The following is a 13,751-nucleotide window of genomic DNA, read 5'->3' on the forward strand; positions in this document are numbered from 1 at the left end:
CAATTCGAAGGCATCAGTTCTTCAGCACTTAGCCTTCAACTCTTGCATCCATACATGGCAACTGGAAAAACCATAGCTTTGACTATACGGACCTCTGCTGAAAAAGTGATGACTCTACTTGTTAATATGCTGTCTAGGTTTGTCATAGCTTTCCTTCTAAAGAGCAAGTTTCTTTTAATTTCGTGGCTGCAGTCACTGTCTGCAGTGATTCTGGAGCCCAAAGAAAGAAAAATCTATCACTGTTTCCACTTTTCCTCCTTGTGTTTGCCATGAAGTGATGGGGCTGGATGCCATGCTCTTAGTTTTTTGAATGTTGAGTTTTAAAACAGGGTTTTCACTCCCATGCTCAATGGAAGAGATAGAGACCCTGGACTCAGTAACAAGATTGCAAAACCCTTTAGCCTAACTCAGTCTCCACATTCAGAAGCTACTGGGCCCTGTCAGCACTAGAAGGGAGTCAAGCCTGGAACCTTCTCTCCTTCACCTCTACCCTGCCCCCAGGGATACTTGCCTCTACTTGGCTCTTAAGAACAAGTCCCTGTTCCCGAGGAGGCCTCCTCTTCACTCCATTCACAGCCACAGCGACATGTGTAAAACACAATTTATTATACAAAACTAGGTGCATCAAAAATTCAGTGTCAGAAGAGTTCTGTATTCTAAGGGCTATGGAATGGACCTTCTCCCTTATCACCCCAATCCTTGCTAGGGAGTCAGGCTGGGTGCGCGGCCCCCCGGCCCTGGACCAGGAGAGTAGGAATCAGTTATAGAAGCATGAGTGTGTGTCTAGGGCAGTGGGGCAGGCATTTGAACCTCCTCCAAACAGGGAAGCTCTCCCTTGGAAAGGCTGGACCTGTGCCTGGGGGAGAAACACCTAAATCCCTCTCTACCCAAATGCCAAAGCGAGAGCGTGGAAATCAAAATCTGAGGATGGGGGAAAACTTTAAAAAAAAAAAAAAAAGCCAACCATAAAACAGTCTACAAAAGTAAAATAAGGATTGCCTGCCTTCTGGGCCAACTGGATGGGCGTGTATCCTTCTGACGTTCTCATTCTGTATGGGGGCAAGTGGCTAAGAGCACCGAAGGTCTGACCAGGGTCTCCCTGCCTCCCCTCTACCTGCCACAGGAGCTTGGACCAAGGACCTTCCACTTAACTCTCATTCTCTTCCCAGCCCCCTGGGTGTAGAGTAGAGCTTCCAAAACCCATGGGGTAGACTAGACAGAATCCCTGGGAATGTGGGAGCTGCCCCAAGATCCAGCCCGAAGGACCCTGAGGGCAGGAATCTGTTCTCTACCTGAGAGTGGCCACAGGAAGTGGCTCCACGCAGGGCCTCAGAATGGGGTTGGTAGATCCGGGGCCTCTGACTGACCCCTGGGGCAGGCAGTGCTCTCAGCCTTGGGCTAACACCAGCCTCACACAGCCTGAAGCTCCCCTTGCAGGCGATTCAGCTCCTCTAGCTCTTGCTTGTGGCGGTCGGTCTTGTGAGCCACCAAGGAGCGGTAGAAATGCAGGGCAAAGGCCACAAACACTAGCCCTACAGGTACCATGATTGCCGTGGAGGCCATGGCGGCTTGCCAGCCTGGTCCATGGGCCACACCACCGCCACATGCTTGCCGTGGGGGGCAGGGCTCAGGGGGCTCAGCCTGTGATGGGGCTACAGAAGCGGAGGACGGCTTGGAAGCTGGACTAAGGGAGGTGGCCACTGGTGGCAGAGTCTCAGGCAGCTGGGAGGCAGGTCCCACTGGGCCTGATGTGCCTAAGGGGGCCCCGATGGGCACAAACTTGACCCAGCCAACCAGGACAACTTCAGCCAGAAAAAGGAAGGTGCCCAAGGCAGTGGAGAAGCCCCAGGCCAGTTCCACGTAGCGGTGGAGTCGCTGGTGTGGAGACTGGTGGACAGAGTTGAGGTTGTGGATGTTGCTAACGGCTTCAATGTGAGGCAGCAGACAGGTGGAGACCATGAGTGCAAAGAGGTGCACAGCCACCAGCACGGTGGTGCAGGCGCTGAAGGCCACCAGCAGGCCCGGCGGGTATTCGTGTTTGCTCTCCAGCTGCACCTCAACCATGGCCACCTGTGGGGACAAGAGGGGATGGGTTGAGTGTCCGTAACCTCAACAGTAGAGGGCTTTTTTGCCTGTACATCACTGATGTATCCTTAAGACCTAGAACAGTGCTTGGTAGAAAGAAGGCCCCCATGCTTTAAGTGAATAAATGGACAACCTTGGCAAGGCTCTGTCCTCTTCCAGGCTTTGGTTTCCCCTCCTGGGGGGAAACTAGAGGGTTGGCTGGCATGTTTCTGACCATCTTATCTTTTATAATACAGGGGCCCGGGACTTCCCTGATGGTCCAGTGGTTAAGAATCTGCCTTGCAATGCAGGGGACATGGGTTGAATCCCTGGAGGGAGAACTAAGATCCTACATGCCTTGGAGCAACTAAGCCCACGAGCTGCAAATGGAGAGTTTGTGGGCCGCAATATGTCCAATGTGCTGTAACTAACACCCAATGCAGCCAAATAAGTAAGTTTAAGATAATTTTTAAAAAGATGCACATGATTTTCACTTTTACAAAATAGGGGTTAAAAAAAGCACAGATTCTGGAGCAGGGCTGCCTGGGTTCATTTTCAGTTGTACAAACTGTGTAGTCTTGAGCAAGTGGTTTAGTTCTCTCTGTGCCTCCCTTTCCTCATCTGGAAAATAGGAATGGATAACAGCACCTACCTGCCTTATAGGGTTGTTGTGAAAATTTAATGATACATTTAGAGATACATCAAGTGATAAGAATAGTGTGAGGTACATAGTATGCTCAAGTAAATGTTTGCTGTTATTATTAGAGTTAACACTGAAGTCCAAGGCCAGAGTTTGCAAACTGGCACACCACAACCCAAGCCAGCTTGCAAACATGTTCTGCTTGGCTCAGACAGTGCATTTTATTTTTTTTTTTAAGAATTGTTGCCAGCTTCTAAAACTCAAGAGATTTCATGTAAATATCCCTATTTCCAGATCCTCCTGGAAATTTGGAAGATCAGATTACACCAGGCCCACATTCCTGCATGGCAACTATCAGTCAGAGTTGAGTCATGGCTGCTCCCTTTGCACAGGTGATGAGGGTCTCTTGAAAGCCACAGTCCCCACCCAGCCAACTTGACATCCATACCACCTGTGTGGTCTTTGCACATATTAGAGTTGATAATCTTGTTCTAGGGTTGTATAAATTTGGATTCTAGAGCTAAACTGACTAAATTCAAATCCTGCCACATACTTGCTGTGGAACCATAGGCAGGTGTCTTAATATTTCTGATCCTCAGTTTTCTCATTTATAAAATAGTAGTAGTACCTACTTTGGAGGATGATAGGAAGATGATACACATTAAACCCTTGAGCATAGTGCGTGGTACTTAGTGACAGTTCAATACAATTTGTATAATGTTATTCTAACCCAGGTCACCTGAGTTCCAGGATCAGGTTCTTTCCCCATGCCTGGTTCTTTCAGGATCCATTAGATTACTCTGGGCTGGGGCAAGGAGGAAAGTGCAGAGCCGAGAGGGTAGTAGTAGGAAGGCAAGGCTGAGTATTTTGGGAAATTGGGCCGTAGCGGATGTTAGCAGTTTTCTACAGACAGCAATCTGGGCCAGGCCTGGTCTTGGTTTCTCCGGGAGCCTGATTCAACCTTGCTCATCCCTGACAGGACGGGGGCCAGTTTGGCCCCCAGAACCTACTCATCTGGCCTCTTGATCCTGCAGAGAAGGTCCTGGCCCTTAAGTTGTCACCTCAGCAACCTGCAAGTTCAGAGCAGGCGGGATTGTCTCCTTGGGAATACACTGGACCATGGGGGTTGGGGGTGGGGGCAACTCCCTCAGCTGGGTCCCCAGGGCTGCTTTCCTTTCTCTGCAGTCTGTACAGGTGAAGGGGAGCATTCCCTGTCCTGAGATGACCCCACATCTGGCAGGGTGAGCTGGCCTGTGGATCCAGGACCCTCACATAGAAAACCATAGACCTAAGGATGACCCTTAGGGATAGAAATGTTCCTGCCAGTCATGCGAATACAGAGGCTGTGACAAAGAGGGGGCAGGGACCAACTCAAACCACCCAGGGCTATGGCCCCTTTTTATCCCCATCTTGATACCCCCATTTCCATGAGGACCCCTCTCCAGCCCATTTTCTCCTTTTTCCTGTCATGATATCCTGGAAGAACAGTCCAGCGACCCTGGGTCTCAGTTCCTCCTGTATCCTTCAGCTGCTGAGTGCTCTGGCAGAGCCGCCACCCACTTTGGGCCTCGGTTTCCATCAACAGGGAGTCTCAGCCATTCTGATGCGGGTCTTGCTCTGACGTGCCTGGATCCAGGATCTGATGACAAGAATCAGCTCATCTTGCTTGGGGTGGCTCCCTGGCCAGCTACAGAGGGCGCGCCCTTCCATGATCTCACAATTTCCCACTGGCCAGCGATGGGGGTTGGAGACCTGTCCAGGGTCACACAGCTGGACACAGGCAGGAAGGAGCCAGGACCTGTGTCTGCTGATGTCTCCTCACCCTGGGACCTCCCTCAGCCTGCTTCCTGTGAGGCCTCTGCTGGACCGTTAGCTGATTAGCATCTGCCCACACTTGGAGTTTATCATCTCCAGAATCGTGCTTCCTAGACAGCTTTCTCCCCTGAGACTCCCTCACAGGTATCTTCTGAGAGCTTTCCCAGGCCACCACTAAGCACTCTTCATGTCCCCTAGGGCCTGGCCGCCCTCCTCCTGTTGGGTGACTGCTCCATCCAGTTTATTCTCACCCCCTGGATCCTTGAAGTCATCCTTCAGCCCCAACCAGCTCGGATTTGCTGTTGAGCCTGTGGTGGGGACCCAGAAATCACTTCTGCCGTATCCTGTCCCTTCTGGAGCTCTGCACTCTGTCCTTGCATGTGTATCCCCTTGATGTGTGTCCCCAGTGACGCGTTTAGGATTTGCTTATCCTCCTCAGGCCCAGTTTATGCTAGGAGCCACCCCCACACCCATTAAGAGAGAGACTTGCGTAGTCCCTTGGGACCTTGTTTCCACCCCCCCACTTTTCCCTTTGAAAGACCGGTCTTTCCCACTCCTCCACCCTGTCTCCCTTAGGTACCTGTTCATCTTGCCTCCGACCCGTTCCCCGCAAGGGGCTTCACCCCCACCCTGTGCGCCCCTTCCCTCCCCTCACCATGGCGAAGCCCGAGAGCAAGGCAGACGTGCGGCTGGAGGCTTTGAGCTTGGCCCGGCTGAGGTAGAGGCGGCGCCAGCTGAGCGCCCGCAGCGAATGCTGACTGGCCCCCATGAGGTCCAGGTAGCCGCGATGCACGAACTCCCGGTACGTGGCCGAGCCCGCGGGGCTCTCGGCCTCCGGGTTCAGCGGGGCCTGTTCGCCCGGGTCCCCCTCGCCGCCCTTCATCCTGGGGCCGCGGCACCAAGCGGGCTGATCCGTCAAGGCGGAGCCGAATCGCCTCTGGGGCCCCAGCAGGGCGGGCCCAGGTCTGGGGAAGGTCCCATGCCCCGGCGGCACGAGCGGGGATGCGGGCGGCGAGCTCCCAGGAAGACGTGGCCCGGGCGGAGCAGGAAGAGCAGGCGACTGCGGGGAGCCCTAGGGGCTGAAGCCGAGGCCGAAACAGGAACTGGGGCGGAGGCGGAGCTGAGGCGGCCACATGATAGGGTGGAGCCGGGGGACCGTGGACAGAGATCCCAAGGGACCCCGAGACCCCAGTCCACCTAGGATGTCCTCTGGGTGCCTCAACCCCACTGTGATGAACGCCGAGCCCCAGTGACTGGGAGTTCCGGATCCTGGACCACTCCAGGTACACCTGCACACCTCGAACGTCCAGACTCCTAACCCTCACCTGAACAGTAAACTCAGGCGAAGTGACCCCATCTCACCCTAAAGACTGCAGGAGGCCCTGCAGCCTCAATTTCTGGAGGCCCACTTAGACCTTAGGGCCCCCAGACCCATCCAAAGAGCCCCGTCCTCCCAGACCCTCAAAGAATACTCCGGTCATTCCCCCCTAACTCCCACCCCCGGCATTCCCAACGCCGCAGACAACCACACGCAAACTCGGCGGCCCCGGCTGGAAGATTTTGAGTTTTATAGCAAACCATATTGTACAGACCCGGGGCCCAGGGGCCCAGCCCGGCTGGGTCCCCCACTTATCCCTCGCTGGGCTGCCTCCTCCCCCTCCCCCAAGCGGCCCCATCCTCAAGCCTTCTTCGAATCCCCAGGACCCCCTCCCCTCCGGCCTTTGGTCCACCCAGTCCCTCCCCCCCACCCGCGAACCTCCCTGTTACCTGAGGTATGTGGATATTCCCCCCTCCCCAACATGGTCCAGTCTGGTTCCCCAGGGAGACCCGGGCTGAGGGGCGGGACCTGGCCCCTGCCCCTACCCCTGGCTCCCAAAGTCCCGCCCCCGCAGAGGAAGGGGCAGGGGAGGGCCAAGAGTCTTTACTAAGTTCCCATGGCAACAAAGAGGGGCCATTTCCAGCCTTAGCACTGGCTTTGGGAGGTGTCCATTGGCTGCTAATTCCATGGCAACCAGGAGTGGCAGTTCCCTGGGCAAATGGGATACAAGGTTCCATGACGATGAAAGAGTGGGAAGAGCCAAGCTGGAGGAGTCCCATCTTCCCCATCACTAGGCTGGCCCACCACCCCCCACCCCCACCTCAGGGTCAGGAGGGGTAGAGCTGCTCAATACAGTAAAGCGAGAGAGCCTGGGGTGGTCCAGTCCGAACTGGGTGGTCCACCAGTCCAGTCTCAGTCCACGCTGGTCCCGTCCCCTTAAGCTCTGGCTCCCCCAGGCCCGAGGTTCCCCCGGTTCAAGTAACACTTCAGTACAGATGAATGTTCAAGTATAGTGCGGGGAGGCAGGTAGGGGGCGGGGGTACCCCTCACCACTCCCCAGGGCGCGCTGAACAGCGGGCAGGCCTGCGGGCCCCACTCCTCAAGATAGCTGCCATTGTCAGTGACGTTCAAGGAGTCAGGGCTGGGGAGAAGGAACTGAAATCCGGGGAGGGAGGAAGGAGAGGGGTGACCCCGAGGGGCTACTACCGCCCCCCTTGCACCTGCTCTTGCCCCCCGCCCCTCACTCAGCCCTGTTGCTTTCCCCTGGTTCCCCAAATCCCCTCATCTCTGACACCTGGATCCCCAATTGCTCCTCTGGTTTCCCTTTTTGGCCCCCCCACCCTACCCCCCCCAACTCCAAGTATCTGGTCTTTGTTCCCTGAACCCCTGATGGTCTGCTCTCTGCCCGCCCCCCACCCCCCAGCCCATCCTCCACATCCCCCAGCCCCCTGCTCCCAGCATCCTGTGTGCAGATACTCTCCCCATTCGCCCCCCGTCAAACTGCACCTCAACCCCCCTCCCACCAGCCCTTTGGCTCAGCGCCCCCCAGTACCTCTGACCCGCTTCCCCCAGGGGATGGACAATGAAGCAGGTGGAAGGGGGAGGGGATGGGAAGAAGAGACCCCCAGAGATATCAGTGCAGGGGGTAGAGAGTGGGGGAGGCTGGCTCGAGTCCCTGGGCAGGAACCCCAAGTCGTAAAACTCAGGAATCCCAAGTCATGAGGTGGGTGACCTGGCCTCCTGGCAGGGGTGAAATGAAGGCCTGAGGTCCAGGCTCCTGATGAGTCCTGGGGGAGGGTGGGGGGCACCCAACTAGCTGTCCTTGAGAAGCAGCTTCTCTTCTGGGCAGCGGAAGGGGCCAGGGGGCCCGGCGGCTGCCAGCCGGGCACAAGCTTCTGGGGAGAGCTGGCGGCAGGAGCGCAGGTCGAGGCGGCGGAGGCGCGGGCAGCGGCGGAACAGCGGGAGGCAGTGGTCCGTGAGGCGGTGACAACCTGAGGGTGGGGTGACGGCAGCTGAGACCAGAAGGTGAGCAGGGGGTTCACCCGGACCACAGGGCCCAGGAGGCTGGAAGGATGGAGAGATAAGGGACGGCGCTTACCGGCGAGATTGAGGTGTACCAGGGTCTCTCGGAGCGGGGAGGTGGGGGCAGTGAGAAGGTGGACACTGGGATCCCCAACGTGGGCGCAGTGGCTCAGGTCCAGGGCGCTCAGCTGGGGCGCGTGGCGCAGCAGGAGCCGCAAGGAGGCGTCCGTCAGCTCCAGGCCGGCCAGGCGCAGCTCTGCTACCCCCTGTAGCCGCCCTCGGCTCTCCGTTTGCCCTGCAGTGGGCAGAGAAGAGGTCACCACTGTGGGCCACTCGCATCCCCGCACCGGCTATGTCTGCACCCTCCTCCCTCACCACCCCCGACCTGCTCCCACTCTAAGGGAACCTCGACTTGCGTTTTCTGCATAGCTCGTGGCTTGCTCTTCTCCCCCAAACCCACACAAGCCGCCATCATTTCATCTGTCCACTGCTCACACTGCCTCCTAGGGGAGGCCTTCCACGATTATGCCATTTGGAACTATAACCTTCCACGTACTCCAACTCCTTCCCTGCACTTTCTCCTCTTTTTCTCACTGATGTATTTTTCTCTCTCCCACTAGAACAGCAGTCCTCAACCTTTTTTTGCACCAGGGACTGGTTTCATGGAAGACAATTTTTCCACGGACAGGGCTGAGGGAAGGGGGGATGCTTCAGGTGGTAATGCGAGCGATGGGGAGCCATGGGGAGTGATACTGGGGGTTGGGGACCCTTGCACCAGAATGCCACTTCCAGCAAGGCAGGAATTTTTGTCTGTCTTGTTCTTGATCTATGCACAGGACCTGGGACATAGATGCCTGTCAATATATAGTCACTCATCCAACAAATGACATCCCCACCAGGACGGACTCCTGTCCCACCTCCTCACTTATCAAAAGACAGCGATTCTCACAAGGGAGAAAGGGTGGCAGGGTGACAACCGGGAGCTGGGGCTTGACTGGGGTGACAACCGGGAGCTGGGGCTTGACACAGATACACTGCTGATACTATGTATCAAATATGTAAGCAATAGGAACCTACTGTACAGCTCATGGAACCTTCCCTACTCAGTGCTCTCTTGTGGCCTAAATGGGAAGGAAATCCCCAAAAGCGAGGATGCGTATGTGTATACATATAGCTGACTTACTTTGCTGTATAGCAGAAACTAACACAACACTGTAGAGCAACTATACTCCAATAAAAACTAATTTTTAAAAAGAGCAGTTCTCAAATGTATGAGACCACATCCCTCTTCTCCTAAAAACTCTCCAAGGGCACCTCAGAGAAGTCTAATCTACTTGGGAGAACATTCGAGTTCCTACAAGGTCTCACCCCTGTCTCAGCTCCAAATTCCTCTCCCTCCTTCAGAAACACTTGAGCCAAACTCCACAGGGGACCCTGCCCAAGGCCACCTGTGTTCAGTCCCTTGCCTGGCCAGGGTCCCTGGCTTTCCCATCTGAGCTCAGAGACCTCCCCTTTCTCCGTCTCTGGGGTAGAAGAGCTCCCACCCTTCATCTCTGCCCCCAAAGCTTTCCTTTATATTGTGTCTACCATGGTCCTGCATTTCCATTTTTGTAACTATGCTTGAGCACGCACTATAGGCCAGGCAGCGGCTAAGTGGCAGTCTGCCCCTAGCCCAGTGGCTCTCCAATTAGAGGAGAGAGAGAAAGAAAAAACGAGAGACAGACAGACAGACAGAGACTGACTTCTGTATCTCCCTGGGCTGCTGGGTGAAACCAATCGCTGGTCCAGCCCCCAGGGAGTCTAACAGGTTTTCCTGGGACTTCCCTGGAGGTCCAGGTTAAGACTCTGTGCTTCTCCTGCGTGGGGCATAGGTTCAATCTCTGGTTGGGAAACTAAGATCCTGCATGCCACACAGCATGGTCAAAAAAAATCCAGACAAAGGAAAAACCAAGCTCTCCAGCAACGCTGAGCTGCTGGTCCCGAGACCACGCTTTAGGAACCACAGCCTTGGGAGACAAGTTTTCTGATCATCATTCCTGTTTACAGATGAGAACACTCAGGCTTACATCCCCAAGCCAGCTACTCAAGATCACATGACTATGGATGAACAGAGCCAAGACACCAGGCCTTGTGACTCACAAGTCCTAACTCTTAACCACAATGCTATCAGCTTTCCAGGCCCCAGCCTCACCCTGAAATAAATAAACTAGATCATACGACCCCAAGTCAGGGAACTAGCCTGCACGAAGAGTTTTATGGATCTGCAAAGTGCTCACATTGTTCTTAATGACTGATGCTATGTAAGAGGTGTGTCTTAGTCGCTCACTCCTGTCCGACCCCATGGGTTGTAACCTACCAGGCTGCTCTGTCCATAGAATTCTCCAGGCAAGAATACTGGAGTGGGTAGCCATTCCCTTCTCCAGGGGATCGTCCTGACTCAGGGATCAAACTCAGGTCTCCCACAGTGTAGGCAGATTCTTTACCATCTGCGCCACCAGGGATGCTATATAAAAGGGCATTTTTATAAAGAAATTTTGATATGGAGCTTTTCCCTGAAAAATTGTAAGATCTAGCATCACTGGGCTACCCCATTCACCTCACGATGATGCTGAAGCTAGGTGGTAAGGTGTACTCCCCAACATCCTGCACCAAGCTCACCACTTCTGTAACCTGCCAGGGCACCTCTGGGCACCTACTTGGCAAGCTCTGAATTCTCTCCTTTTCTCTTTGAGGAGCTGGGAGCCTGAAGAGGGGATATACCTGCTGATGCCCTCAACCTCAGGCCACAGCTAAAGGCCAACAGAGGGAAGCGGAGGAAAGAGAGGTCTCGTGTGGCTAGGGCAAGGCAAGTGGGCTCAAGAAGGATTTCACTGAGGTGGGCCTTTAGGGATTTATTTGAATGAGAAGGAATGGCGAAGGGAAGGGTAGCCAGGCAGAGAACAGCAGGGGCAAAAGCAAGAAAGTAGGAAAACTTGCAGTGTTGATCCAGGGACGCCACACGAGGACAGGAAGCAAAGGGGATAGAGGTGGGCGTACAGGATTTCCATGGTGCTCCAGCGGTTAAGAATCCGCCTGCCCATACCGGGGACATGGATTCGATCCCTGGTGCAGAAAGATCCCACATGCCAAGGAGCAGCTGAGCCCGTGAGCCACTACTGAGCCCAAGCACCAAAACTACTGAAGCCCATGTGCCCTAGAGCCCCTGCTCTGCAATAAGAGAAGCCACCGCAATGAGAAGCCTGTGCATTGCAACAAAGGATAGCTCCCGCTTGCTGCAACTAGAGAAAACCCGAGTGAAGCCAACAAAGACCTAGTGTGGCCAAGGGGAAAAAAAAAAGTGGGCAGAGTCTCAAGGAGCATGTTAGGCTTGGGGGGGCCTGGATGGCTCACCTTTGCGAGCTCCTGATAAAGGGGCTTAGACTGAAGTCAATTCAAGCAGGAGAAGATGGAGTTGGCCTGCCAGGCAACCGGCACATTCTCACCTCACAGAATGCACTGTTCTCAACGCTCAGTCCAGCTCCAGGAAGAGAGGGCCACGGGTGGGTGCTCAGATTTGGCCTGGCCTATGTGACTTGCAGCTGTCACTCAAGACCTCTGGGGCCTCACCCAGAAATCCTAGTTCCTTCTCTATCCTAGTTCCTTCCCCTTCCAAGACTGCTGTGAGGGCAATGGGGTGGCAAGAAGAGAGCCATGAAAGAGAGTTGCCAAAGCAAGGTGCTGGGCTGAGTTGACAGTCCGTGACCTCATGGAGCTTAAGAACCTTGTAGGAGACAGATTTTAACCAATAATTTCACCACTGTACAGTGATATGCTAGGAGGGGACTGCTCTCTGGAAGAGGGACTCTCATCTCAATGCAGGAAGAGATCTTGGAGGGCTTCTAGGAGGAAATGACATTGATGCTGAGGCCTAAAAAGCGACTGGGTATCAGGCGAGGAGGATAGAGCATTCTAGGCAAAGAGAAGTGAGCAAAGGCCCTGGGGCTGGAGGAAACTTGGCAAGGAGGCTGAGGTGGCTGAAATGTAAGGATAGCATAGCTCAGTGGGAGCCAGACCAGTGGCCTTATCGACCGTGGTAAAATACTGATCTGCATCCAAAGAGCACCAGGGAACAACAAGAATGAGTGGAGAACATGGGGTGACGTGGACAGACCTGATCTTCTGGGTGGGTCCCCTGGCTTCATTATGGAGAACAGACTGGTGGGGACCAGAGAAAATGCTGAGTATCCCAGCTCCTGGCTAGAACTAGACGAAGAGCTCCAGGTGTCAGCACTCCTACCTCACACCTCAGTAGGAACCTCCAAGTGACCAGATTGGTGCTTACCAGACCAGCCCCAGTTCCCAGCATCCCCTGTTTGCCAGCATGGTTCCCACGCCTCACAAAACTGCTTATTCCTTCACACTCTCTGGGAAAACCCTGTCTCTTTAAGGACTCAATTCAAATAGCACCTCCTTAAGAAGGGCTTTTCTCATCACCCTCCTTCCTCACCTCTCCACCCCCGCACCAACCACAGACGTTACCATGTCATGCCCTTCTATTTCTGCATGACTGGGGTTCCACCAGGGTGGGGAATGGGGCTCACTCAGTTTGAGGTCTCCAGGGCCCTACCCAGAGCCAGGCCCAGAGGCTATGAGCCACGAAGCTGACTTTACCTGGTGGCGGGGGCCAGGGCCTGAGCAGGGTGAAGAGGTGGCTGGGGTCTGACTCAGGAAATGTAACCACCACCTCCACACAACCTTGCAAGTCAGCTGGCTCCCTCGTTTCTGCTCTGCTCCCTCAGAAAAGTCCTCATCGTTTCACTTCAGGGCAAGAGGATCTAGGGGCCAATTCTACTGCTCAATCATATCTTTGCTGGGCCCCCACATGAATTTTAAAAAGAATCTGAATTACGTGCCATCATTTAAAAACCAGGATATTTCACAGAAGATCCTTTGGCTCCTCTTGACAAATGGAACTGACCAGCCACCCCAGGCCTGTGTTCTTCCACAGCGGTCCCACTGCTCCCCTGGGAGAAGTCTCCCCCAGTAGTGCCCACCACACCCAGAGATTTCGCTCACAATCCCCTGGCTTCTCCTAGAATTCTGTGTCATCCTCCTGTCCCACACTGAATTTCATCCCCTAATTATCTTCCCCTCTGGGAGTCAGGGGCTACATCTTCCTTATCCCATCCCCTCAGCTCTGATCACAGGGCCCAGCACACAGCAGGAAAGTGAATGAATGAACATGGGCCAAGCAGGACCTGTCTCCTCAATCTCAAGCTCTATCCGTTCTTCAAATCCTTTCAACAGCCAGCAAGAGTCGAAAGAGACTGTGGAGGCCTCATCCCCCAGCCTGTCCAACCCCTCCTACAAAGGAGCCAAAAGAGGCCACACCTGGTTTGGTGTCTGGCGGAGGCAGCAGCAGCTCGCGGAGCTGGGAGTCTTTAACGTCCTCAATCCAGCGGAGGTCCAGGAGCCGCAGGGCAGGCAGTGGGGCTGAGCCCAGGGCAGAGACAGAGAGCCAGGAGCAGCCAGAGAGCACCAGCTCCTGCAGGCCTGGGGGAGGGGGGAGGTCCCCGGAAACAGGTGCTAGGAGGGCTCTGTCCCAGGTCTGTTCCCTTCCCTCACCCCACCCCACCTCACCACCCAGCACTACCTTGCAGTCGGTTCAGAAGCCACATGAGCTGCTTCTTGGAGACACCTGTCCAGCTGAGGTCCAGGGCTCGAGGCTGGCGGCGAACCACACCACTAAGCATGGGCGGGGTCAGTGACTTCCTCCGGCTCAGATCCATTCGAGGCCACAGACGCTTGTCGTAGCACCTGTTGGCCACAAGGGGGAGACAGAGACCTCAATCCTCAGCTCCCAGTCTCAGGGAACCCACAATCCCCACCCTGGTTCACCCCAGTTCTCTCCTG

The 13,751-nt window shown here is 54.9% G+C and overlaps 2 protein-coding genes across 7 annotated transcripts in view; both read right to left on the reverse strand.

Moving 5' to 3' along the window:
- Positions 1–583: 583 nt before the first annotated feature.
- Positions 584–7,188, reverse strand: ORAI3 (ORAI calcium release-activated calcium modulator 3). 2 transcript variants are annotated; one of them, XM_044936307.2, is made up of 2 exons: positions 6,287–7,188; positions 584–2,070 (listed from the first exon to the last, which is right to left on the reverse strand). In XM_044936307.2, exons 1-2 carry the CDS (start codon positions 6,623–6,625, stop codon positions 1,411–1,413), a joined length of 999 nt encoding a protein of 332 aa, XP_044792242.2. In that variant the 5' UTR covers positions 6,626–7,188; the 3' UTR covers positions 584–1,410. The 2 variants fall into 2 exon arrangements, with proteins under 2 accessions (XP_044792242.2, XP_006070455.2); XM_006070393.4 differs by lacking the exon at positions 6,287–7,188 and adding an exon at positions 5,175–5,638.
- A 439-nt stretch (positions 7,189–7,627) lies between these two features.
- FBXL19 (F-box and leucine rich repeat protein 19) overlaps positions 7,628–13,751 on the reverse strand; it is an 81,308-nt gene continuing 75,184 nt past the window's right edge. For all 5 annotated transcript variants that reach the window (XM_045164325.1, XM_025275321.3, XM_044936302.2 and 2 more), the window contains 4 exons: positions 13,492–13,655; positions 13,230–13,391; positions 7,936–8,154; positions 7,628–7,828 (listed from right to left, as the gene is read on the reverse strand). In XM_045164325.1, the coding sequence (XP_045020260.1) occupies positions 7,650–7,828; positions 7,936–8,154; positions 13,230–13,391; positions 13,492–13,655 (724 nt within the window). In that variant the 3' untranslated portion in view covers positions 7,628–7,649. The remainder of the gene's footprint in view (positions 7,829–7,935; positions 8,155–13,229; positions 13,392–13,491; positions 13,656–13,751) is intronic.

This window comes from Bubalus bubalis, chromosome 24, assembly GCF_019923935.1.
Source record: "Bubalus bubalis isolate 160015118507 breed Murrah chromosome 24, NDDB_SH_1, whole genome shotgun sequence".
Taxonomy (NCBI): Eukaryota; Metazoa; Chordata; class Mammalia; order Artiodactyla; family Bovidae; genus Bubalus; species Bubalus bubalis.